Source organism: Xenopus laevis, chromosome 7L, assembly GCF_017654675.1.
Source record: "Xenopus laevis strain J_2021 chromosome 7L, Xenopus_laevis_v10.1, whole genome shotgun sequence".
In the NCBI taxonomy this organism is placed as follows: Eukaryota; Metazoa; Chordata; class Amphibia; order Anura; family Pipidae; genus Xenopus; species Xenopus laevis.
Genome location: NC_054383.1, coordinates 36,942,848 through 36,970,049, shown reverse-complemented (window position 1 = coordinate 36,970,049; position 27,202 = coordinate 36,942,848). Strand labels below are relative to the sequence as shown.

The window sequence follows — 27,202 nt, the reverse complement described above, 5'->3', positions numbered from 1 at the left end:
CTTCTGTTCCGAATGGATAACCGCTGATCTTGGAGCTGTGCAAACTCTGGAGCCAACATCACATGACCAGGAGGCAGCTGTAGGGTTCCCTTAGCACCCTGCATCAATTGCGCCTAAAGAATCGGGCAGAGCCAGGACTCACATGCCAGAACACCGCAAATGTTTATTTTGACTTGTCCAGAGTCACAAGGAGTTGCCAAAATGGAATCAAACCAGGGTCTCTACCATAAGATCCTACATCAACGGGTGATCACTTAATCTTTAGGCCACAAATTATGTTCAGCACAAGCCCTATTCATTGCACTCAAGTTGAACAAGGGGTTATTCTTCCTTCCTCTATTCACTTGTATGGTTATTTTTAGGGGCATAATTAGCAAAGATAAAAGTGAGTTCACCCTTTGATAAATTTGTCCCTACAAATTCCACAAACGAATTGAGAGTGTTTGAAATTTCCCTGAGATGCAACGTGCCAAGATCTTATTTACCTTTCCATTAATAAGCCCCTTGGGTTTGTATTTACAGAACTGATACGGACATTGGGATTATCCATTCCTATTGGCCCCTGTGATGAGGCCCAGGATCCATGCTGGTAGTCACAAGGGCCACGCCTGCAGTCATCCAGTTCAACATGGCTGATTGAGACATATACCAATATTAGATATACCAATATACATATAGCTCTAGATTTATATATCTCTCTCGATCGATCTTTCTATCTCTCTCGATCGATCTTTCTATCTCTCTCGATCGATCTTTCTATCTCTCTCGATCGATCTTTCTATCTCTCTCGATCGATCTTTCTATCTCTCTCGATCGATCTTTCTATCTCTCTCGTTCGATCTTTCTATCTCTCTCGATCGATATTTCCATCTCTCTCGATCGATACTTCTATCTCTCTCGATCGATCTTTCTATCTCTCTCAATCTATCTCTCTCTCTCTCAATCTATCTCGCTCTCAATCTATATCTCGCTCTCAATCTATCTCTCCCTCCCTCTATATATAGATCAATATCAATATCTCTATATCAATATCTCTCCATCTATCTCAAAGGAGGAGCACAACTTTATATAATCTCTACTGTCCATCAGTATTTGGCCCACCCCACCTCCATATTGTGTCCATTATTGTCAGTCCCCACCATGAAAGAATTCTCCCACCTTATCATTAATCTCTCTCTCCCTTACTGATCCAACGGTCTATCATAAAGTGTAAATAGTGAGATGGACTGGGTGGGGTCAGGTTCCTCAAACAAAAACTAAAAGAATATAAAAGAGCAGTGTGGAAAAATCCATTACAAAACTACACGTGACATGCTGCCATATTTATTTGTTTCTCATCTGTTACCATTGTCAGGTGTTTATACAGAGCCTCATTATTATCTATGCTGAACACATTTGCTTTCCTACAAAATAGCAGATGTGAAAGACCTTAAGGGCTCTTACACACGAGCGTTTTTACCTGCGCTCCCCTGCGTTCCGTTTTTCGGCGTTCAGCCGCAGGGGAGCGCAGGAATAGACGCATTTAATTATTTCAAATGGGGCTGTACTCACACAGGCGCATGTAGGCGCCGAAAGCAGGTTGAGACGCAACATGCTGCATTTTTCTTGCGTTCGGCGCCTACATGCGCCTGTGTGAGTACAGCCCCATTTGAAATAATTAAATGCGTCTATTTCTGCGCTCCCCTGCGGCTGAACGCCGAAAAACGGAACGCAGGGGAGCGCAGGTAAAAACGCTCATGTGTAAGAGCCCTTAGGATTAAAAAGATGTCCTTTGTAGTCTGATCAGCTGGGAAAAATAACAAGTTGATGCATTATAGGCTTGAGGTTTTTTTACTGAACAAAATTGTAACATGAAATGCAATTATTGCAAAGAGGAAGAAATTCCTTAACTTCCTGAACTGGTCACATCAGGTTTTTTTTTCTTCCACGATTTAGATTTGTCGAGTAACAAAGGCACTGGGTGTATATTATGCCGACATTTTTGGTTGAAGTGAAAACGCAGTTCTATAGTTTATATTTATATATACGGCATGTGTGTAAAAATATGCACAAAATCTGTAACAGACAAACATTACGTTTATGGTATAAATGACATGATCATTTCCTAGAAGAGTGCAGTATATCATTTGCATCTATATATAGATATGGACATATAGTATTTATCTGACATATATTTCATTCACAGGATAGATCCTAGTGGCCAGAAATTGCTAACAGCATGCGCTTGTAGTCCCCGGAGGTATCGCTCGAGATTGCTGCAGAAAGAGATTTCTGGTACATCTGTACATAAGCCTGTTTGATCTGCACAAGATCAATCTGGAAAATGCAAAGAGAGAAGCAATATTTAGGAACAAACACTGTTTAATAAACATTTCATTCAAATATATTCATATGCAGATATGTGTTAAACAGCAGAAATCTGTATTTTCGTATATTTTAAAGTCACTGGGGCTCACTTATAAACAACACTGGGCAAATTAGCCCATGGGCAGTAACCCATAGCAACCAAATTGCTGCATTCATTGTTCTACTTGCAGCTGGCTTTAAAAAGCTAATCACTGATTGGTTGCGATGGGTAACCGCCCATGGGCAAATTTGCCCAGTGTTGATAAATGAGCCCCACTGAGTTATGACTGAATTCATAACAACTTTGTGAATAGGGTCCAATAAAGAAGCACATGCAATATGTTCCTATGATCAGTGGACACATTGGCTACAAAAAAAAAAAAATGTATTCTGCCCCAGTACCTCTGACTAGCTGGTGAAACAAACACAAGACCTGGGATTACTAGCATTTTATAATATAGGCAGGTACGCAATGGAACAATCCTCCACACATGTATGTAAATGAAATATAAGTTTATTCGGTGTTCATGGCACAGCCTTACGCGTTTCGTATTTTCATAGATACTTAATCATCTGTGATGATACGAAACGCGCCATGAACACCGAATAAACGTATATTTTGTTTACACATCTGTGTGGAGGATTGTTCCATTCAGTGCCTGCCTAATTGTTTTACGATTTGGATCCACTCCCTTGGCTGAAGGTTCAGGGCTATGACCACTGTTCTCCTGGCTAATACTGAACAAGCGCAATGTTTAACCATCATCTTGTATCCTTTACATGGCTATTTAGCAAGGACAGAGTGGCATAAAGTAAGATCAACCCCACCCCCACAAATTCACAGGCAGCAAGTTAAAGGTTGGAGGGGCTGGAAAGGGGGGCTACAATATAGCAAACTACATGCCCCCCAACTGAAGAGTGGACACTTCAAGCCTGATGCTCTCACTAACTAAAGAGACATCAACAGCTGCTGTATTGGGAAAGAAACATGGAATAAATCCACTCTGTATCTGTGCATCCTGGCAGACAGACAACTGCCTGTTCCTTTAGACTAGATTTGTGTTTGGAGCAGGGATGCACCGAATGCAATATTTTGGATTCGGCCAAACCCCCGAATCCTTCGTGAAAGATTCAGCCGAATACCGAACCGAATTTGCATATGCAAATAAGGGGTGGGAAGGGGGAAACATTTTTTACTTCCTTGTTTTGCAACAAAAATTCCCGCAATTTTCCTCCTCCTCCCTAATTGACATATGCAAATTAGGATTGGGTGTGGCTGGGCCAAATTCGAATCCTGCTGAGAAAGGCAGAATCCTGGTCGAATCATGAACCCGAATCCTGGATTCGGTGCATCGCTAGTTTGATCTCAATAAAGAGGTATTCCAAAAAGCTGGGCTGTGAAAACAATTCCAAATGGGAGTAGTTTCAGTTTGATGGGCCTAGGACTGGGTGCAAAACAAAGCAGTTACCTCGCTTCTGGTGACAATAATCCTTATCAGGGTGGAATCATCAGTGCCGGCTCCCTTCATAGAGCGGCAAAGTCTATCAGCAAAGAAAACAGGACGGTTGATAGCGCACTGCACTGTAAAATGAAATAATGACATTAGTACTATTAGGCATTCCATCCAGATGAGATTAAATGTCTCAGACCAAACCCAAGTCTTTAACAATGAAAAACACTATAGGATTTGTTAGGCAGTTTTATTATACCATTCACTGTGCGTAAGCCATTCAGGTGTGTGAGTAGATCTATATGTAAATTAAATAAAGGAATAAAACAACACTAAGACAGGAAACTGGATTCAGTAGAATTGAACAGTGTTGCCGTCCCACAAAATGTAAAAATGTGGAATGCAATGCACGAACCAAGCCAAACTTTTGGCTTACAAGTGAACAAGCCCCTGTGCCAACATTTTACACCCCTGACAAACTAAGTTTCAAAGTAGCTTTTATTTTCCTATAAACGTTCAGTAAAACGTATAGACAAATGGGTAAAATTACAAGGACAATGGCAGTGAAATGCTTGCGTCGTTTTATCAAGGTATCTACATCACCAAATAAAGTTGAAGTTAAGAGACTCCTGCTGTCTATGTAAGAATAATAAATAACGTTCAGTAGATCCCACCTCTATGGTTCTTCAGAGCAATTGTTGGTGGAGGAAAAGGTGTATCATTAGCTATAGTATACGATCGTATCTCACAAAGTCATTGTGGGATAGGACCTCTGTATTTAGGGTTGCCACCTGGCCGGTATTTTACCAAGGCTGGGGCCGGTATTACAAATTTACCGGCAATGTAGCTGCCGGTAAATTTGTAATACGATCAAAAGGAGCCCTCGGCCTGCCCCCAATCCCCTGAAACTTACCTTTTTTTCTCTGTCGTCTTAGGGGGACACAGGGAACCATGGGGTTAAGCTCCATCCTCCAGGAGGCAGGACACTTGAATAATTAAATAAGGGGCGTGCCCATCAGGCTTTACCCCATACACTGTACATTCCTCTTCAGTTTTTTAAGTGTCCTGCTCCCAGGAGGATGGACCGTCGCATGTCTCTACGTTCAGTCTTGAGCTGATACCCGGGGTGAGGCCTGAAAAGCAGGGTTACCTGTTTTCATAGAGGCAGCCCCCTACGAGGAGCTACACACCGGGGTCAACAATAGCATTAGCTAAGACCACCTAGACGTTGCCTGCCTGAATGTCTCAGAGCAGAGGGTCTGGCCGGTGTGGGGGGGTAAGTGGCACAATGTCTGCACTGTAGCAGGTCTGTCTGCCTAAGAGTTCTTAGGAACTACCCCTCTCCCCCCCCCCCCTCTCTTGACCCTAGTCCTCCCTCCTATAGCTCTCCCTGCCTGGCTATCATTGGGCTTGAATTGGCTCCTACCTGGTCCGTTTTTTTGTTCCCTGCAAAATGGGGCAGCTCCTAGGATGTGCGCTGTAGCAGGCGCATTGAGGCAGGCTGCTGGAAGGGGAGAGGCTGCTGCAGGCTGCGACGCTGCTGGCAGCCATCTCCGTGTTGCGCAGGAAGTGGAACGCATTGCGTTCCATCTCCAGTCTGTTCGGCGGCCATCTTGGTTTGGCGCGAACCGGAGCGCATGTGCGCATGCGCGCGCACGCAATGGAACGCATATGCGTTCCAGCGGCCATTTTGAGTCGCGAAAAGCATAGCAGCAGCAGCAGCAGCACAGAGCAGCAGAGAGAGAGAGACAGAAGCGACTCAGCTTAAAGTCTCATAGGTGTTATCAGGCAGTACCCAATACACTCTACCTTTCCTTATGGCAGAAGGTAAGTCAGTGGGACTGTTCACGAGGGCTGGACGGAAGGGGTCCTTAACAGCACAGGTGACTTACCTAGCTTGTTCTGTATGCCAACAAAAAATTCCAGGGGGACAGGGGGAGCCGCTGTGCAGGTCCTGCAACAAGGGGCAGGGGGAAACCACTGCTTCAGGGGGGCTTCCAGCAGAAGCAACTGGGGTAACAGTTATGTCCCAGGAAGACTTAGGAGCGGCAGCAGAGCCTCCTGCGCCCCTATGGGCAGTACAGCTCTCACAGTCATTGGCAGCGCTACAAGGTTTACCTGCTATTGCGGAGAATCTAGGCAAAACACTAGTGAGGCTAAACCACAGGACTAGTGGCAAACGTAGACGAATGGAGGATGCTAGTGTGGATGTTAGGAATCCTAATGCGTCTGACGACTCATCTCCTGAGCTGCTTTCATCTCAGTCAGAGGGGGAAATTGAGTCTCCTGGGTCTGTCTCTGCTGATGAGGAAGAGATTCAGGATGAAGGAAAGGATCGTGACAGTCTACATGACATAGACGGCATAATCAAAGGGGTTCTTGAGGTGCTTAATATTTCTCAGAAGCCTAAACACACTGCAGAAGTGTCAAACTTATTCAAGAGACAACACAAGTCTTCTGTTTGTTTTCCGGAGAATGACCAACTCCAAAGTTTGATTCAGAACGAGTGGGACTCACCTGAACACAAATTTCAGACGAATAAAAAGTTTAATAAACTATATCCATTTCCTAAAGAACTAGTGAATGTTTGGTCTAACCCACCAGTAGTTGATGCTCCTGTGTCTAGACTTTCAAAGTCCACCACACTGCCAGTCACAGATGCAGCAGCTTTTAAAGATTCCTCAGACAGACGGCTGGAGGGGTTTTTACGTGCAATTTACTCATCTGCAGGTTCGTCGCTGCGTCCATGTCTGGCGTCAGCATGGGTGTCCAGAGCTGTTCAGGCATGGTCAGAAGCTCTGGTTAAAGACATTCAGAGTGGTACCTCGCGACAGGAGCTGTTAGAATCGGCACAGGCTATTGCTGAGGCATCTAGCTATCTTTGTGATGCCACTCTGGACACTTCACAAGTCACGGCCCGGACGTCGGCCTTGTCCGTTGCAGCACGCAGAACTTTATGGCTCAAGAATTGGTCGGCGGATGTCAGCTCCAAGAAGTCGCTGACTTCACTTCCCTTTAAGGGGCAAAGACTGTTCGGGGAGGAGTTAGAGAAAATTATCTCCCAAGCGACGGGGGGTAAGAGTACCTTCCTACCGCAGGCCAGAAGTAGAGCAACCACCTCAAATAGAAGGGGAAAATTTTTTCGTGGCCAAAGTGGCAGATTTAATAGACGAAGCAACTCCCCACAGCGATCTCACTTTCGGTCAAAGACGGGAGACAAAAGTCGGTCCACATGGAAGACCAACAGGCCACACATCAAACCCACAGGAGAGAAGCCCGCCTCAGCCTGACGGGGCACTCCCTCCGGAATCGTTGGAAAAAATAGGGGGCAAGTTACTTCGATTCCGGGAGGAATGGATACATCATTCTTCGGATGTATGGGTAAAAGAAATTGTGACAGAAGGACATCACCTAGATTTCAAAACCATGCCCCCCAAAAGATTTTTCATGTCCAGGGTTCCTCACAGTCCGCAGAAGGCACTAGCTTTCCTAGAATGTATAGAAAGACTAGAGCGGTCCGGAGTAATCAGTCCAGTACCACCTACGGAGAGATTCTCAGGTTTCTACTCAAACCTTTTTACAGTGCCAAAGAGGGATGGATCGGTCAGACCAGTGCTCGATCTCAAGGGTCTCAACAAATTCATCCGATCGGTAAAGTTCAAGATGGAAACATTGAGATCAGTCATTCGGGGGATGGAACAGGGGCAACTGTTGATGTCCCTGGATATAAAGGATGCATACCTTCATGTCCCGATATGGCCGCCCCATCATCGTTATTTACGTTTTGCCTTCAAGAACAAGCACTTCCAATTTGTGGCACTTCCGTTCGGTCTGTCGTCCGCCCCCAGAGTCTTTACAAAGTTGATGGCAGCAACAGCGGCCACCTTAAGGCTACAGGGGATTTCAGTGACACCTTATCTGGACGATCTCCTTCTAAAAGCCAGTTCAGTGATGAGGGCCAAAGAGGACCTGAACAAGGCGGTGCGATTACTCCAGAGCTTCGGATGGACTGTCAACTGGTCCAAGTCCAACACGGAGCCCAGTCACAGAATGATGTTTCTAGGCCTGGAGTTCGACACGATAGAGCAAACTGTGAGCTTACCCACAGACAAGCAGACCAGAATCAGAGACCAAGTTCGCTTTTTAATCACCAGTCAAACCACGACGATACACAAAGCAATGCAAGTGTTGGGAACAATGGTCTCAGCCATAGAAGCAGTTCCATTTGCACAAATACACCTGCGACCTCTTCAAGCCAGTATCCTAGCAACATGGAAAGGGGGATCTCTTTCTCGACTCCTGTCGCTGTCGCAGCAGACAAGGACGGCACTTCAATGGTGGTTGAGCCCCGAGAACCTAGCCAGGGGTCAATCATGGGCAATTCCGGAATGGGTGGTGATAACCACGGATGCCAGCCTCAAGGGATGGGGGGCGACATGGGACAAGCAGTCAGCACAAGGTCGATGGTCTCCAGAGGAAGCCAGACTACCAATAAACATTCTGGAACTGAGAGCAGTGAAGCTGGCCCTAATTCAATGGGAAGATCACCTCAGAGCATGCCCAATACGCATTCAAAGCGACAACGCGACAACAGTGGCGTACATAAATCGTCAGGGAGGAACAAGAAGTCGGGCCGCGCTGACGGAAGCCAGGCAGATTCTGCTATGGGCAGAAATCAATTCAGTAAAGTTGTCTGCAATACATATTCCGGGAGTGTCCAACACAAAAGCGGACTTTCTCAGTCGGAATCAGCTGGACCCCGGGGAATGGGAACTACATCCAGAGACATTCCAAGAGCTTGTAGATCAATGGGGGACTCCCAGCATAGATCTAATGGCATCAAGAGACAATCGAAAAGTAACAAGGTTTTTCGCCCGCTGTAGAGACCCATTAGCAGTGGGGGTGGATGCCATGACGCAGCACTGGCAGTTCAAACTCGCATATGTCTTTCCGCCGCTCCCCATGCTGCCAAGGGTTCTGAAGAAGATCAAGCAATCTCTAACAACAGTAATAACAGTGGCCCCATACTGGCCTCGGAGAACTTGGTTCACCAACCTGCAGGAGATGTCCGTAGCGCAACCACTTCGGCTAAAATGCAGGCCAGACCTGCTTCAGCAGGGTCCCATAGCTCACCACAACCCGGGTCTCTTCGCTTTGACGGGATGGCTATTGAGAGGTCCGTTTGGCAGAGACAAGGATTAGATGAGAAGGTCATAACCACTATGCTGAAGGCTCGAAAAGCTTCATCGGCCAAGTCATATCACAGGGTTTGGCAGTCCTACTCCAAGTGGTGCGAAGAATCACATTTTCCGTTTCTGGAACTGCAATTGCCTAGGATATTATCCTTTCTACAACAGGGGCTACAACTGGGTCTCAAGCTCAGTTCTCTTAAAGTCCAGGTGTCGGCCCTGTCAATTCTGTTTCAATCTCGGTTAGCGAATGAAGACTTGATCCGCACGTTTCTACAAGGAGTGGCTCATATCATGCCGCCTTTCAAGCCACCGGTTGCTAGCTGGGACCTCAATGTAGTGCTGGAGGCAATGCTGGATCCTCCATTTGAGCCAATGCATGCAATATCTGATACATGGATAACCTACAAGGTGGTGTTTCTAGTAGCAATATCATCGACTAGAAGAGTGTCTGAGATTAGCGCCCTGTCGTGTGTTCCTCCTTACTTAATTTTCCACAAGGATAAGGCCGTTCTCCGCACGATTCCTGAATTTCTACCCAAGGTAGTATCGGCGTTTCATGTAAACCAAGAAATTGTTCTTCCGTCTCTATGCCCAGACCCTAAGAATGATAAGGAACGTAGAATCCATAATCTGGATGTTGTTAGAGCACTAAGATGGTATGTGGAACGATCAAAACCTTTCCGAAAGTCTCAAGCTCTGTTCGTCATCCCATCCGGCCCCCGTCGGGGTCAGGCAGCTTCCAAGTTGACTATATCAAGGTGGATTAGAGAATCCATAAAACAAGCATATTCCGCAAAGGGAAGATCACCGCCTGAAGGACTCAGGGCTCACTCCACCAGAGCGGTGGGAGCCTCCTGGGCATGGCGAAACTCTGCTTCCTTGGAACAGATCTGTAGGGCGGCTACCTGGTCCTCCGCTCACACATTCTCTAAATTTTACAAAGTCGATACATTTTCTTCCGCCGAGGCTGCCCTCGGACGTAAGGTGTTGCAGTCAGTGATTTCCTAACTCTGCAACCACGTACTTTACTGTTAGATCGTTCCCACCCTGCTGTTTGGGACTGCTTTGTTAAGTCCCCATGGTTCCCTGTGTCCCCCTAAGACGACAGAGAAAACAGGATTTTTTGATACTCACCGTTAAATCTGTTTCTCTGTAGTCATAAGGGGGACACAGGGCTTCCCGCCCTTGACGAGCTTTGACCGGTTTGGTCGAGTTTTTTGTTCAGTTTCACTGATTACTTTCTGCCTATTAGGAGAGTTTTTTTGAAGTTAACTACGATAGTAGCTTTTGGAACAAACTGAAGAGGAATGTACAGTGTATGGGGTAAAGCCTGATGGGCACGCCCCTTATTTAATTATTCAAGTGTCCTGCCTCCTGGAGGATGGAGCTTAACCCCATGGTTCCCTGTGTCCCCCTTATGACTACAAAGAAACAGATTTAACGGTGAGTATCAAAAAATCCTGTTTTTTGCCTCTTCTAGCAGCTGCGGGTCTCCGTTGCGTGGCCCCGCCCCCTTTGACGTAACACCACGCCCTTTTGACGTCACGCCACGCCCTTTTGAGGCCCCGCCCCCAGCAGCCGGTAATTTTTTTTATAAAAGGTGGCAACCCTATCTGTATTCAAGGAACTTGCAGCATTCCCAATGGAGTTTGTCAGCTTAAAAAGGACCAGTTCAGGTTCGAAACGTCGCTCCTGCTGTTATGCAATATGTAAAAGAATAAAGGCGGTTTTATACTACCATTGGGAGTGCTGCAAATTCCTTGTATCCAGAATGACAAGCATGTGAAGGTGAACACATGATGTTGCGTGCACCCCTTTAAAAAGAAAAGGAATCACTGAGGAGGTGGGCCAACCAGAAATTTTGTGTAGGACCTCTGTGTATAAAACTCTTTTACTAAAGCTCTCCATTGTCCAATATTGGCTTTCGATTACTGAATAGTGTCAAAAATTTCCAGATCAAACTTTAATCAGATATTGACTGGGAAGGCTAAAATATTCCATCAGGAGAAAGGTCCTCTCCTTGTGGATCTGTTTAGTCCTACATATCATTCAATCGTCGCAACAGAGGACAAATGAATTGGGAAACCATTGGGTGGCCAAATAAATAATTTAGGAACCTCATCAAATAAAGGCACAATTTCCAGTGTATGGCCAGTTTTACTCTAACTTAACTCCAAACAAGTTAAAAAAAATAAACATAATTTCATGTTTGTATTAAATAAATTTGCAGTACATTGATCAGCACAACCCCCATGTTAAACACAAGTCTATAACGCCCCTCTTACAAATTGTACTGAAGATACTGCTTGTAGATTTCTAAACATTTACTTACAAACTGCTTTCAGGCCATCTTCTATATATCCAGAAAATTCTCTGCCAATGACACTAAGCAGGTCACGTTTGGATATCTGTACAGGGAAGCAAAACAAAATGTATAGTGTTCATTATTGAAGCTTGCTAGAGATATATGGTGTACAACATACGCCCAAAATTGAATGGAAAAACCTGGGATGGGGTGCTTCGCCAATGAGGCGAGTTGGGGCTGTTGCCTCAGGCGGCAGCACCCCACTAGGTACCAGGGGCAGCAAAAATGCTGCTCCTGGTACTTTAAGAGTGAATTTCCGGGGGAGGGGGGGCAGTAGCAACTGCTGCTGCCTCGGGCGGCGAAGGGGCCAGGATCGCCCCTGTACCTGGGACTTCCCAATTCAAAAGTGAAAGGGATGAATGTCAGAGGAAACTACCCTGAGTTACTGATCATTCCTATAACAAAATGTTGCCGTGTAACAGCCGGTGTACTCCTGGTATGGTTATTAACATCAGGACCTTGTGTGATACAAGCACCAATCAAAAATACACCAGGATTGGATCGTTTGGGAAACACATATTGAACTCCCAGTGTTATAAAATTTAAAAGGCTCTAATTCAAAGACAGAGGATATTTGGACAGAAATGGATTCTACTGAAATTACCCTCGCATATGCTTCAGCCACAGCTTTCAACTGGGGGAAACTTCGACTTGCTAACACCAAATTGAAGGAGGACTCGTCTGTTCCAAGCTTCCCTTCCCCCGCTTGGTAAAGGCGCTGGGCATCCTGCTCGGCCTGCTGCGCGTTAACATTTTGGTTTTCATCGCGGTTCCCCTAAGGATAGGAAACAAAATCAAATGTAAAATAAAGTAAGAAAAACCAAAAAGTGTCTTTAGTCTTTGAAACATCTCTACAGAACTTTGTTATCTAGGAAGTTTTTCCCATTTCCCAAAGAACAACCTAAAGGAAGAAGTGAACCAATGGCTGACCTGGCACATGGACACCAGCAGTCTTTCAAAATGCCCAGAAGTGTCTGATCGAATGTCCTTCTCAATTTCTCTGCCAAACTCTTGTTTGTAACAGGCAACGATGTTCCTGATTTCACTGTTTGTCCTTGTGCATAGAATCTCAATGAGTACTCGCTCTTGTGTTCCTGCTCCCTACAAAAATGGACAATTGAAGAAAAAAAAAAAATGTAGTAAATGTACTTTTAAAGGTTATTTATTAAAGTCCAAATTTATCTCATTGTTTTTTGAAATATACTTTGACCAACTCTGCATGGGTTATTTCCCCTTATTTATCAACGCATTTTATCAAAATTCCAGGGCGGGAAAAAACAAATTTTTCAGATTTTCCCCCCCAAAACAAATATTTTTTTTTGTATTTTTGCCTGAAAACCACAACATTTTCAGATATCTTCGGGACTTCTCCCATTGACTTATATACAACCTCGGTAGGTCTGAGATGCCGGATTTTCCGTTTTGGATTTATTTTTTTTATCCTTGTGGGAATAATAAATCACGAAAAATGTGGGTTTTTTCAAAAAATTCTTGATTTTATAGTTAAAAAAAAAACCTCAAATTTTCTGAATTTTTTCCATTCGAACTTAATGTTAGATGGGGAAAGTACAGTATTTCCACCTAACAAACGGAAAAAGATTTTATAAACAGATTTCTTTCTATTATCACAAAGAAACCATCTTGTTAGGCTTATGCAGCGAGCAGTTACCAACTGTCTATCAGCATCCTGTGGCTGTGTGTGTGTGTGGCTGTGTGTGTGTGTGTGGCTGTGTGTGTGTGTGTGTGTGTGTGTGGCTGTGTGTGTGTGTGTGGCTGTGTGTATCTCGATAAAGTCGTTGATTATGCCTGAGTGCAGAGCCAATAAATTATCTGTAACAACTGCAAGAAGGTCCGCACTCTCAGGACTTATAAAAAAATAAAGAAATTTATTGTATGGGACTAAATGTTTTGGCCTTCCCAAGGCCTTTCTCAAAGTAACAAACCAAACATAAAACCGCCTTAAATATACATAAGAGCGGGAAAAACCAGCTGGTAAAAAAAACTTAAAATACTTGTATTAACGAAAATCGATTCACTGCACATGCTCTGTGCTGCTGTCACTTACTGGGCTTAGGAACCAACTCATAAAATACAGTACACATAGAATAGAAATGTCACAATATAAGGTTGAACAGTGATTTATTCAGGTTCACATGACAGCTCTGAAACCAGTGTAATTAGGGTGAGAATTTAATCATCAGCCCTGTGCTCTGAAACCAGTGTAATTAGGGTGAGAATTTAATCATCAGCCCTGTATCATCAGCTTACATGACAGATCAGCTTCATTTTCTGTTTGATATTTGTGACGACCCCTAAGCATGTGCGTGTTTCACAGACACTTCTAACGTAATCCAAGATCTGGAGCTCCTGTGATAACTATAAAGACCTGGATCATAGCTGGTGCAGTAAGTTTAGAATATAAACTATAGCAATTTTAACCATGTTCATTTTAAGGGTTTAGTTCTTCTTTAAAGCCTGTGAGCTCTGCTGCGCTGACTCTGCATCGAGGGGTAATTAAAGACTTAGGGGCATTTACAGGTATTAACATCTGTGCGGGGGGGCAGGGAGGGGGTACTATGGAGGATAGGGATTTTCATAAGTTTGGGGGTTTAGTTCTCCTTTAGTAAAACCTGGTTCAATGACAGTTGTACAGTAGAGCACAGTTACTGGCCACAGATATACAGACATAACCTGAGGCATAGTGGTAGTCCTGTTAACTTCAGGTAAAATAAAATAGTAGTTACACTTAAGATCAAAATAAACATGGGCACTTACCTTCATTGCATTATATAAACTCCAGGCATCATAATATGTGGAAGGCATAAAAAGAGCAATAATGAGTTCTTCCACATTACCACTTAATTCTGACTTCAGATCTTTTATTAAATCCTAAAAAAAAATAATTAAATAAATAAGAGCTATACTTTGTCATTTTGACTTGTTGAGTTTACCAAGCACTAGAAAACATTCCTACCTTCAGGATTATGTGCCACGTGGATATTTTCTGCTAAACTAATTAAAAGTGGAATGAAAATCAAATAAAGGCTACAATTTGAAGGATGGATTTTTCTTTTAAATATGTGACTGTAGATGTGTTTGGAGGGGAGCAGACAGCAATAAATGCATTCATATGCACAACACAAGTCTTGTTATTTGCGTTAAGATTTTAAGAATGTTGTACAACTGGGTTTAGGAAGAAGCATTGTACAGTAATCCATAGGTGATAAGTAACCAACAGGTCAGACCACCCTAGAGCACAAGGCCTACAGCAGAAAACTAGTTCTCAAATAAAATAAAATAAAAATAACTCTTGATGCAACACCGATAAAAAGAAGAAACCAGGATATGTAGAATCTACAGAACAGGCAGAATTTAGAGTCAACTATGTAGATTCTATGAACCCTGGAACATAAAGGGTTAAATAATATGCTGGCTTCCCTCTATGCAGTCAGTGAATGATTGTATACACAGGTAGCTGAAGTACGTGTGATCAAAATTAAATGACTTAAAGGGATCCTGTCATCGGAAAACATGTTATCCCTTTAAAGACCGGTTAGTATATAGCCAAGGGAAGTGCATTGTAAGTAGCACTTCCATTATACTTGAATATATTTTGATTTAGCCTTAAGAGTGCTTCCACTAACCCCCACCCCTTGATTTTTGTATATTCGCCTGAAGCTGTGGCTCAGCTCTATGTGGTTTTTAATAGCACCCCATACCCACCCCTTTATACTAATGGTGGTCCTATGCTTTTAAATATGGGCGTTGGTTTGAGCAATCTCTCTCACTTAAAAGCCCTTACTGGCGGGGGAGGATTTCGCTTTCAGATTGAAACCGATGCTCAACACACACAGTGTACAGGTAATGCTATTATGCAGAGAAGTATCTTTTTATATTATGACCTGAGTTAAGTAAGTTAGGAACCGCCATATGGGGTTTACCTTGACGTGGTATGGTGGCTTTTCAACTTTATGATCATAACTTTGTAACTAAAAACCCCTGTTTTGTAAACATATGCATTTGCATTTATATTGAATAACCTATGAGACAGGGGACCAGGGAAGTGCATTGTAAGTAGCACTTCCATTATACTTGAATATATTTTGATTTAGCCTTAAGAGTGCTTCCACTAACCCGCCCCTTGATTTTAGTATATAGCCAACCAAAAGCTTTTTTAACTGCAACATGGTCAGCTATGAGAGAATTTAATTTATACCCAGTTTTTGAAACAGTATTTTCAGTGATATTTCTTGATCACATAACAAGTGACTTACTTTGCCATAAGCGGTCTTGAATGCGGCCTTGATCTTTTGTCTCTGGTCATTGGAACGGTTAGCAACAACGTCAATAATGGTTTGCTCGTCGGTTCCTAAGAGAAGAAGAGATCAGCTTTAATAAAGTAGGTACAGATGATGAATGTAAAAAGTAATTTAAAAAAAAAAACATTTTTAATTTTCATACCAAATCCTTTCATTGCTTTTCTTAGTTTTTCAGCGTCAGATAGGGCATCAAAGTTAGGTGCTGCTTTAATTGTGCCCTGAGTGGCCGTCATCGCTGCTGCATAAGGCTTAAAAACAGACCAAAAAACAAATCATATTGGTGAAACTACCCACATTTAATCTGAATCAGGTAATAACATTTGCCTAGAGACAGAGACATGGAGCAATGTTGCAAGTAAGAGAGTTTACCCATTGCATATGCAGATTATTAAGTCAGTTTTATAATGAAGTATAAATATAAATAAAAGTATGTGGACACCTCCCTACCAATGTTAAACCAGTAGTAGTAACAAAGTTGTTCTTCAACTGGCAAAATGTGAAAAGCACAGAATTGTCTACAATGTCATTGTATGGTGTAGTGGCACCTGTTTTGCTAATGATGAGTGTGACTTTAATAGTCAATTCCAATAATTAGAAGATGTATCTACATAGTTTTAGCCATACATTATATAAAAGACCTCATTATACAATTATACTTATTTGAATTTTTTCTTAAACAGTTATCAGTGTTATACAATGCTGTGATTCTTGTACTGATACTTCAATTGGTCTGTTGGACTGGTTTTCAGGATTATTTTAGCTAGTAACTTTGCCGTTATTGGTCTCACTATAAAGAAGGGCAGACCGTGTAAAAATGGGTTGTTCACCTTTGAGTTAAATTTTGACATGATGTAGAGAGTGATATTCTGAGACAATCTGCAATTGGTTTTCATTTTTTATTATTTGTGGTTTGTGAGTTTAGCTTTTTATTCTGCAGCTCATCAATTTGCAAATCTGGTTGCTGGGGTCCAAGTTATGCAAATACTTATGCTACAGAGCAAATACATCCAGTGCTACTTCCAGGCTTCACTATGGCTATGTAAATACAAAAGATGGGGTAAGACTCCAATTTTCTAAATGGCCGTCAGAGCCTGTGCGCTGCTCACCATTCGGAACTTTTAGTCCGGGTGCCTCCCGCCCCAGACACCACGTTTGAACCTTGGAGCCGGTATAATCAACCCGATCTCCCCACACACGGGACAAATGTATAAAATAGATATAAATAAGAGTCTTACCCCAATGCCACTGTGACCCGGGTGCCGCTGCCCCGAGTCAGTCACCAAGAACAACACAATCAGCACATTAACCATATTGGGAGCGCACTCCGGAACTACCTTGAAGAACTGCACTATTCCAGATCACAGGTAAAAGTTTTGCCTGTGATCTGGAATAGTGCGGTTCTTCAAGGTGGTTCCCGAGTGCGCTCCAAATATGGTTAATGTGCTAGGGTCAAGATTACCCTAATACACGGATTTAAATAAGTGACTGTAATGTGAATTGAAGATGACCCGGTTAGAAAGATGTGTAATCAGCAGTAGCAATAAATGTATTTTTGTAGCCTTATAGATGTGGTCAGTGAGCCCTATTTGAAATCTGGAAAGAGTCAAAAGAAGAAGGCAAATAATTCAACTATAAAAGAAAAAAATATAATGAAGACCAAATCGAAAAAGTTGTCTAGGCTTGGCCGTTCTATATTATACTAAAATTTAACTCAAAGATTGAGGCATGGAATGAACTTCTGGCCTGGCATCAGTAAAGACTGATATATTTTTTTTATCAGTGATCATCCAGAAAAAGACTAAGGGGCCGATTCAACAAGGGTTGAATATAGAGGGTTAATTAACCCTCGATATTCGACTGGGAATTAAAATCCTTCAACTTCGAATCTCGAAGTCGAAGGATTTTAGCGCAAATAGTTTGATCGAAGGAATAATCCTTCGATCGAACGATTAAATCCTTCGAAACGAAGGATTTTAATCCAACGATCGAAGGAGTATCCTTTGACCAAAAAAACTTAGGCAAGCCTACGGGGACCTTCCCCATAGGCTAACATTGAGTTCGGTAGGTTTTTTAGGGGGTCGAAGTTTTTTCTTAAAGAGACAGTACTTCGACTATCGAATGGTCGAATGGTCGAGTAGTCAAACAGTTTTTAGTTTGAATCCTTCGATTCGAAGTCGTAGTCGAAGGTCGAAGTAGCCCATTCGATGGCTGAAGTAGCCCAAAAAACACTTCGAAATTCGAAGTTTTTTTACTTCGAATCCTTCACTCGGCCCCTCACTGTGTAAAATGATGTCTTGGTTTAGTTTTAAAAAAAAAAAAGGTATACTACCAATATATATACTTTTTTTCTACACTCAAGGTGAATTTTAACGTTAACTTTTTCCCATACATATAAATAGTACAGGACAAATATTTTCAGCATACTTACCCTTGTACATCCCAACAGCTCTTGACAGCTGGAGGAACATGACTTGGAGATAAACAACTGTTGGATTGATACTATATATGTTGGACACCCCCAACCAATACATTCCGCCTTTAGTCGTAATGTAGAGTTTGGGGGTACTCCCTTTAGACCACAAAGGTTACAACTACATGAATAGACACCCTGCAAATAGTTCTAGGGGTATCCAAGACATCAAATAAACATTCATCCCTTTGATGCCCTGAGCCCACCTAGTCCCACTGTTTAAGAACAACTCGTTACACCCGAAAATGAATTCACTGCAAGCAAAATGTAAATCTGAACATCACAAAAAAAAAAAAAAAAAACACACATGCAGTCACCTTGTTTCGCCAGCCTTTTTTACACCAAGTGCCAAGACATTAAAGTACAGATGAGAACATCGTGAGGAACAGAAGTTACATTTTGAACACAAAAAAACAGCACTTAAAGTCAGACCTTTTCGTGTCTGGGTGACTGGTCCACTTTAAAATACAAAAAAATCCCCATCCATTTTGACTTAGCAGCCCTGCAAAGTTTTCCTAGGGGCTGCCCCCTTCCCCTGTACCTGGCGTTAAAATGTTGCTTTGTCTTGGAGAAATATTTTTGACTCCTGACATTCTAAATACTCAGAATTTCCACTCTGACATACCATAATCTGTGTTACTGGTATTTCAAAGCAATGAAACTCAGAAATTAAAGGAGTAATCAAAATGAATAGTGGGCAAGGTTAGATTTGTGCCAATTTATCAGATATCAGTGAAAAGTAAATTAGAAAATAAGTAAATTGGTCAAAAACTATTTTTGTTTTTAAAAAATGTACCAGTTATCAAAAACATCCCTTCAATCACTGCATAAAATATTAAAAATATTAAACATGTCTACCATCACAATAATTCTATTTTTGCATTTTAACATCATATGCTTTGTTAAGATTACACGATTGGGAATATATTCAACTAAACATTTGCAAGCCTCTGTGAAAACAGCTGAAATGTAAAAAATAAATAAATTTAAAAAAAAAAACACATGCTCTTACCGTAGGTTGTGCAGGTGCCGGGCCACTTGGATATCCACCTATATGTACAGAAATGGAAGAAAGTCACAGTAAATTCTCAGTCTTTCCATCACCACGCATCAAGAAATAAAGGTTTATGCTTTATGCATCATTAAATGAATCCACTAAAACAAACATACAGTGTTACCTAAAATAGCACAAATGCATCCTTAAACATGAAAAAAAAAAAAAAAAAAAAAAAAAAGAGATGTATATATATTTATTTATTTTATAGGTATGGGATCGGTTATCTGGAAACCCATTAAGCAGAAAGCTCAGAAATTCAGAATGGCCATCTCCATTTTACCCAAATCAAAATTTTTAAAAATGAATTCTTATTTCTCTGTAATAATAAAACAGTACTTTGTACTTGATCCAAACTAAGACATAATGAATACTTAGACGAAAAACCAGTCTATTGGGTTTATTTAATGCTTACATGATTTTCTCGTAGACTTAAGGTATGAAGATCCATTACATTACATTTGAAAACCCCAGGTCCCAAGCATACAACAACATAATTATATATTTCTGCACAGTGGGTTTGGGTGCATGTGACTTATACAGGACTGTTAATAGTGACTTATCGTTTTCTGATGGGAGAATCTTACTGCATAAGCACTGATCCACTGAGCAACAGGAGCAGCGTGCAGGATACTTTCACAGTATTTATTAACTTACTTGGCGCTTGGCCTGGCATTTGTCCTGGCATTTGTCCTGGCATTTGTCCTGGCCCTCCTGCTCCATAGCTCTGAGATGAAGGTTGTGAAAAACCACCATAGCCTGGTGCACCTCCAGGTGCTCCATATCCACCAGCTGGGGGTACCCCGAAACCCCCTGCATTAGGAGCCCCATATCCACCAGCTGGAGCATTAAAACCAGGCCCGCCATACCCAGGGACTCCATAAGCAGGTGCACCAGGAGGGGCACCATAACCTTGGCCACCAGCAGGTGCTCCAAAGCCTGGTGCTGAAAATAAGCAAAAATACAGTTAAATTGCAAAAGGTTGCATACACATATTCCACAATTACAGTCGGCTATAAAAGCAAAAATATCACAAAATAAAAACTAGATTAATAACTTACCTCCAGGGTAAGATGGCATGCCTCCAGGATAGCCACCAGGAGCTGGGTATCCTCCTGCCTGAGGATACCCTCCGCCAGGAGCAGGTGGGAAACCCCCACCAGATGCTGGTGGGAATGCACCTCCTCCTGCAGCAGGGGGGAACTGTCCCCCAGCAGGGGGGAACTGTCCCCCAGGAAAACCCTGTTGTACTCCAGGTGGATATGATGGGTCCCCTCCCTAGAGAAAAAAAAACGAGGGTTACGATCGTGAAAATGAACATTTAATATAAGCTTCCCTTTCCTAGCAGATGTATTAGAGCTCACTCAAATAACTGATTCCAGTACAAACAAAATCATTGCATTTTGCACAAATTCTGCATGTAGAGAGACAGGATTTCTGGTGATTTTAATAGAATGAGCTCCAATACATCTTCTAGGCAAAAGGAGCCCCCTTATAAGATATCTAGTCGACTGAAAGCCTTAAGATTTTCACTGGTTCCTGAACATCACATGCGTCAAGCAATGACAAATAAAAACTAGCTAAAGTGAGCTGGTAATTCATATGTAAAACGACCGTTTTCTAAACTTACAACAATGCTTGGCATTTTTGGTGATGCTGGGAGTTGTAGCAGTTAATGGTTTGGTTATCAGAATTAATAAGGAAGCTTTTGATATAAATCAGAAAGTCAACAACTGATATTCAACCTGCAATGTCCCAAACAAGGGCGGTTTGCTGAAAGTAGTTTTATAAGTTCAGACCACAAGTTAGGTCAGCCTTCGTGGAGCTTCTCACATGCCTATGGCATTTTTATTTTCAAATGATTATCCACACTATCTTCATCCATTCCCAGGGTGGAAACTGTGTGGTGTATACAACATGTCCAGGGGGCATGATATGTATTTGCAAAGCTAACCTAAGTCTGTAGAGAGCAGGTCACAGCCATTAAAAGCTAAAAGCTGAATTTGTGATACTTACAGGATAGCCTGGATATCCTGGGAAGCCGCCTGAAGGATACTGGTACGACATTCTAAAAAAATAAATAAAAAACAATTAGATAGGAAACATTAAAATAACATAATTGTGATTGAATGGATAAAGTACCCACAATGCTGTGCACATTGTTTTTTGTTTTTTTTTAAATAACTTTAATGAAAGAGATTCCCTGGGCTAATACTGGTACCCCCACGTGGGGAGGCTAGCTCTCCTTGATATCCATTTGCGCCTATGCTCATACAAATTCAAATATACTTAGTAAAGTCAACGCACCAGGCCTTTTGTCACCCTCATGACATCACTTCCCTCTCAGGTGACAACATGACTAAAGTATTTGCATAGCAGTTAATTAAACTGCATAGAATTGTCTCCTGCTCAATCAATGGTTTTATAAACAGAATGGGTTCCAAAACAATGGGTCTCCATACTGTTTCTGGTGGGTCACATAAAAAAAGTGGTACAGCGTGACTTTAATGTGGATCAGCCAGTATTTGTATGCTTGCACTTTATAAATTCTCACAAGAAACTTTAATAGATAACAAAAAACAAGTTTGTAATAATAAACTATAGTTCAAACTATAAAAAACAATAATTTAAGTAATATTTGAAAGAAAATTTAGAGGTTCTGCTCTTCCTGCAATACATCTATCCTTACAATCCTTAACTTTTAGTATAGGTATGTGACCGGTTATCCAGAATGCTTGGGAAAAGGGGTTTTCCAGATAACGGATCTTTCCATAATTTGGATCTTCAGTCTACTAGAAAATCATGTAAACATTAAATAAACCCAATAGGCTGGTTTTGCTTCCAATAAGGATTCATTATAACTTAGTTTGGATCGAGTACAATGTACTGTTTTATTATTACAAAGAAAAAGGAAATAATTTTTAAAAATTTTGAATATTTAGATGAGTCTATGGTAGACAGCCTTTCCATAATTCAGAGCTTTCTGGATAACAGGTTTCCAGATAACGGATCCCATACATGTATGCTATAGAATGGCTAGTTCTAAGTAACTTTTCATTTGGTCTTCATTATGCATTTCTATAGTTTTTTTTAATGATTTGCTTTCTTCTTCTTCTGACTCTTTCCAGCTTTCAAAAGCTGGTCACTGACCCCATCTAAAATGCAACTGCTCGGTTAGGCTACATATTTATTGTTTTAACGAATACAGATTTATTGTTATTGCTACTTTTTATTACTTTCTATTTAGGCCCTCTCCTATTCATATTCTAGTCTTATTCAAATTCATGTATGGTTGCTAGGGTAATTTTGGACCTAGCAACCAGATTGCTGAAATTGCAAACTGCGGATTAAAAAGTTAAAGGACTCAAAAGCCACAAATAAAAAAAAAAATGATAACCAATTGCAAATTGTCTCAGAATATCACTCTCTACATCATTAATTTAAAGGTGAACAGCCCCTTTAAAGGCTACAAATTACTGAGCTCTGAAACTCTCCATTTTAGATAAGCTGTTAGTTTACCAACATATTTAAAAGGGGTTGTTCACCTTCCAAACACTTTTTTCAATTCAGTTGTATTTAGATTGTTCCCCAGAAATAAAGACTTTTTTCAATTACTTTCCATTATTTATTTTTTACTGTTTTTCCAAAATCTAAATTTAAAGTTGAATGTTCGTGTCTCTGGTGTTTGAGTCTGGCAGCTCAGTAATTCAGGCACAGACTCTAAACTGTTACAATTTTGCAACATTGAGTTGATACATTTCTCAAAAGCATCTCTGGAGTATTAGCAACTATTGTATCAATTCTAACAGCTGCCTAATGAAACCCAGAGATTCTGCTCAGCAGGGACAAAGATAAGAAATGTATCCATTTAGAACAGTTTACAGGATCGGCGACCCCCCCTCCCAGGGCTGCTTCAGGAGAGAAAATACACTTCAATATTAGAAAAACCGTCACACATAGAAAATACAAAAGTCATTGGAAAAAGTCGTTATTTCTGGTGATCTATCTGAAACCAACTAGTTGTTTAAAGGTGAAAAACCCCTTTAATATAAATCCGCTCTATAAGGGAAAAGGAGATTAAATCTGGCTATACATGGGGCTATGTCTTCTTGGATGGACAACCTTTGCAGTCAGTGACTGACATGAGTAGAAGAACATCAGCCCAAGAGCCAGAACTCTTCTACCTGTCTTTTTGGCCTAAAACATGAGCCAGAGCAGTTGGCTAGGGGAGTGGCAACTAGGTGAGTAGTTTGTAAGGTTAGAAGCACATGTGCAGCCACCTCACCACTACATATAGACAAAAGGTGTGATTAAGGACCCGTAACTTATGTTTAAACTGGCCAGTTCTTGATATTAGAAATCTACAGTGGCCCGGTCACTGAACTGGAACTACCGGTTGGACTACTCGGAAACTACAACCTGATCCTTGGTGTTACTATGCTTGAACAGCAGATACTGTTGCCTCCAGGCTATTTGTTGAGCAAGCAGGTAGCACAGGTACACGCCTTGTCACTAACATGGAAATTGGTTCAGAGAAAGCTCTGATAATTAATATGCAAGGCTACCTTTTTAGCTAACCCTAATGATTCTAATTACTTACCTGTCACCCCAAGCTGGTGCTCCTTTGCTTTAAAAAAAAAAAACTGGCTGGGTGGCAACACTAATTATAGCTGTTGGGGGGGGGGGGAATTAAGCATTAAAAAATATTTTTGTTACGGTTTCTTTAAGCAACTAGATATGCTGGCTGATTGCAAAAAGCAACCAAATGGCAATTCACTTTAAACAGCTTACTACATGTTAAGCAAAGCTTTTATTGCTTGGTATGAGCAACTGTAGTGATGCAATTTAGCACCTATGTTTATAAATCAGCCCCTCTAACCGGCTGCTTGGATTTCTCCAGTCCCTCCCAATAAACTGTCCACTAGCTCCACATTATGCCACACACTGTGCTGTTCTGCTGAAGTCTGAAAAAAACATTACAATGCGCACTCCACAGATCCTCACTCCCTCTCAGAACAATACACCCCTCACTAACTTGGGATTTCTTCTCATATTTACAAGTCAGACACTATGCGCAAGCAGTGACTCACACTATTCCAGCTCAGCACGTAGACAACCCAATGGATCTCCTATTTCTATCAGACACAATATGACCCTCCACCTCCCTCTTGTATAAAATCTTAAAAGGAGACATTTCATATAATCTTCATATTCATATATAGTAGTCACCCATCCCCCCAAATGATGTAGAAAGAAAAGCATTTTGAAAGCAATTTACCTCCTAAAACTGTGACTATATCTGAGCTGTAGAGATCCTCACAGCTGAGAGTCTAGACTGAAATGAGTGTTTGTGGGAGTGTCTGTTCATTCTCTAACAGGAAATGGTCACAACACTGACTGACAGGCTGAAATCCGCTGTGGCTGGGAGAACCCCTCCCCTCTCACTGCCTGTCCCCAGCTGGACATAGCTGACTTTGCTGCTGCCTGATCTAGTTGTAACTAAAAAATCATCAGCAGTGCTGAAATAAGTGGACGCAGGAAGTTGTTACTAAAAAAATGTGGAATTCCACTACTTGATACCAATATAGACAGACAATTGGTTGCAGAGGGTTGTTATAAAAATTTAAAAAAAATGTATTGCCTGCGGTATCTTCCTCCCTCTTTGACTCTCCCTCCCCTTCTCTTACTGCTCTCAGTCCTTCTCCCTTATCTCTCTCTCCTCTCACTTAGCAGCTTTCTCTCTCCCTGGCTCTCGCTCCGACTCCCTCAACAGCTCCAGGGTTGCCAGGTTGGCAGTTTTCCAGCCAAATTGGGCTACTAATTTAAAGCCCAGGCCAGTTTTGAAAGTACAAACTAGCCAAGGTACAGCTTTGGGCTACTTTTTCAGCCTTTGGCTGGTTTGTACTTTGGAAACCAGCCAAGGTTTTTTCTTGCCCTAATGTGAAAAGCCTGCATCTCCCAATGCATGTTGGGTAATGTAGCTTTGTTTACCAATTTGCCAAGTTCAATGTAAGACTAAAATGCCCAGCATGCAATGGGAGTTACCAGATTTTGGGCCCTGTACACTAGTCTTCTTAAGCATTCACACATTTTCTGGTGACTTTCCTCAATTTCAGACAATTTTGGGAAAAAAATCTGCTGGCCACATAAAAAGTTTGAACTGTTTTATTTATTGAAATTATACATGTATTAGGGCCTTATGGGAACCCTATACCTCCTAGGCCCCCCATCTGTCCCATTTTGCTTCATGGAAAAATTTGGTCTCTCTCACTTTTTTTCACTGCACATATTGTGCTATTTTTGGGCTACTTTTGATGTGCCTCTTGGCTAGTTTTGGGCTGGTTGTGTGGCTGACTTTGGCTGGTTTTGAAAATTACACCGGGTAACCGTGACCGGCTCTCTCACTCCCCAGTTTGCTCATTCTACAGCTCCCCCTCCTCCTTACAGCACAGATAACTACATAGCAGGAACGCTATCTTGATTTTTGTTGCCTGCCTGCTTCAAAAGACTCTCACGCACACACGAGAAAAGGCAACATAAAATAAAGACCTGTCAAGCGTTTCTTCTATCTAGTTATCTGTGCTTTAAGGAGGAGGGGAGCCATAGAATTAGCAAACTGGGGAGTGAGAGCCGGCGGGGGAGGGGGGAGCGAGAAAGCTGGTAAGGGAGAGGAAGCAAATGCCAGTAACAGAGAGAGGAGCGAGAGCTGGTAAGAGAAGGGAAGGCACTGGTCCGGAATCTGCAGACTATTGGATTAGATGAATTTGTTGTTTTTTTTTTTTCTTTCAAGGGAGGGGTGAACATGCAAAGCATCAGAAACTAGCCCTGCCCATACCTGCACACCCTGTCCTTCTCAGTGGCTGTGGATAGCTGGGGATTGTGGGGAAAAGAAAGAGAGGGCCGACAGCAGCACAGGGAGTCTTGAGAGAGGGAGGGGAGACATCAGTTTTCAAACAATTAACCCTAAAGTTGACCCTAAAGATATATAATAAAACATGTTCCCTTCAATTTTATGGTACGAGGAATGGATTAATGAGGAGTAAACAATTATTGTATATGTCCCCTTTAAAAGTCCCAATGTCAGAAAGAGATTTTGACCGAGTTATAGGGAAATGGCTACAACAAATTCCATATCTCACAAGAGACGAACTATTTACTTTACATGTTAAATCATTATTTCTAAATTCAAGTCACTTCCATATTGCACAGGGGGTACTTCTCTCCTGAAATACGAAAAAAAGGTGGTTGGTCCGATGCCTGTGCAAAGTGTCAGTCCTTGAAAGCTGACATTTATCATTGTTTATGGTCCTGTCCATTGATTAAACAGTTTTGGAATGTGGTCAGCAACTTGGCAAGAGAGGGCCTGCACGGAGGGGTGACTAACAAGTTAGGGGCATTTGCGGGGGAGGGGGAGCTATGCACTCAAAGTAATGCAATGCTTAAAGAGCTACTGACATTTTTTAAGTTACCAGATCGGTTAAGATGCAAATTGAAGAGCTGCTGAATAAAAAGCTAAATAACTCAAAAACAAAAAATGAAAACCAATTGTAAATTGTCTCAGAATATCACTCTCTACACCATACTAAAAGTTAATTTAAATGTGAACAACCCCTTTAGGGTAAGGCCACACTAAGCGATAGCGCGGCGATTTGACTCGCCGCGACTATTCGCCGCGACTTTTAATCCTCAATCGCTGGCGAAACTTTGGCGCTGGCGTCTATGGGAAATCGCGCAAAATCGCCAGCGTAAAAACACACGCGGCGATCTTTTTTCTATAGTCGCTCGAAATCGCCTAGCGAGGCGATTTCGAGCGACAATAGAAAAAAGATCGCCGCGTGTGTTTTTACGCAGCGATTCCCCATAGACGCCAGCGTCAAAGTTTCGCCAGCGATTGAGGATTAAAAGTCGCGGCGAATAGTCGCGGCGAGTCAAATCGCCGCGCTATCGCTTAGTGTGGCCTTACCCTTAAGTTGTTCTCCCAAGAGATCGGCTTATCTTAAATAGT

At 41.9% G+C, this 27,202-nt stretch overlaps 1 protein-coding gene across 3 annotated transcripts in view; it reads right to left on the bottom strand.

The window, feature by feature from the left end:
* Positions 1-1,814: 1,814 nt before the first annotated feature.
* anxa7.L (annexin A7 L homeolog) overlaps positions 1,815-27,202 on the bottom strand; it is a 33,899-nt gene continuing 8,511 nt past the window's right edge. For 2 of the 3 annotated variants that reach the window (NM_001096991.1, XM_018224659.2), the window contains 12 exon segments: positions 1,815-2,316; positions 3,816-3,928; positions 11,322-11,397; positions 11,959-12,129; positions 12,285-12,455; positions 14,130-14,243; positions 15,629-15,723; positions 15,816-15,921; positions 19,156-19,193; positions 19,855-20,142; positions 20,259-20,475; positions 21,214-21,265. In NM_001096991.1, coding sequence (NP_001090460.1) covers positions 2,194-2,316; positions 3,816-3,928; positions 11,322-11,397; positions 11,959-12,129; positions 12,285-12,455; positions 14,130-14,243; positions 15,629-15,723; positions 15,816-15,921; positions 19,156-19,193; positions 19,855-20,142; positions 20,259-20,475; positions 21,214-21,264 — 1,563 coding nt within the window. In that variant the 5' untranslated portion in view covers position 21,265 and the 3' untranslated portion in view covers positions 1,815-2,193. 3 annotated transcript variants of the gene reach the window in all.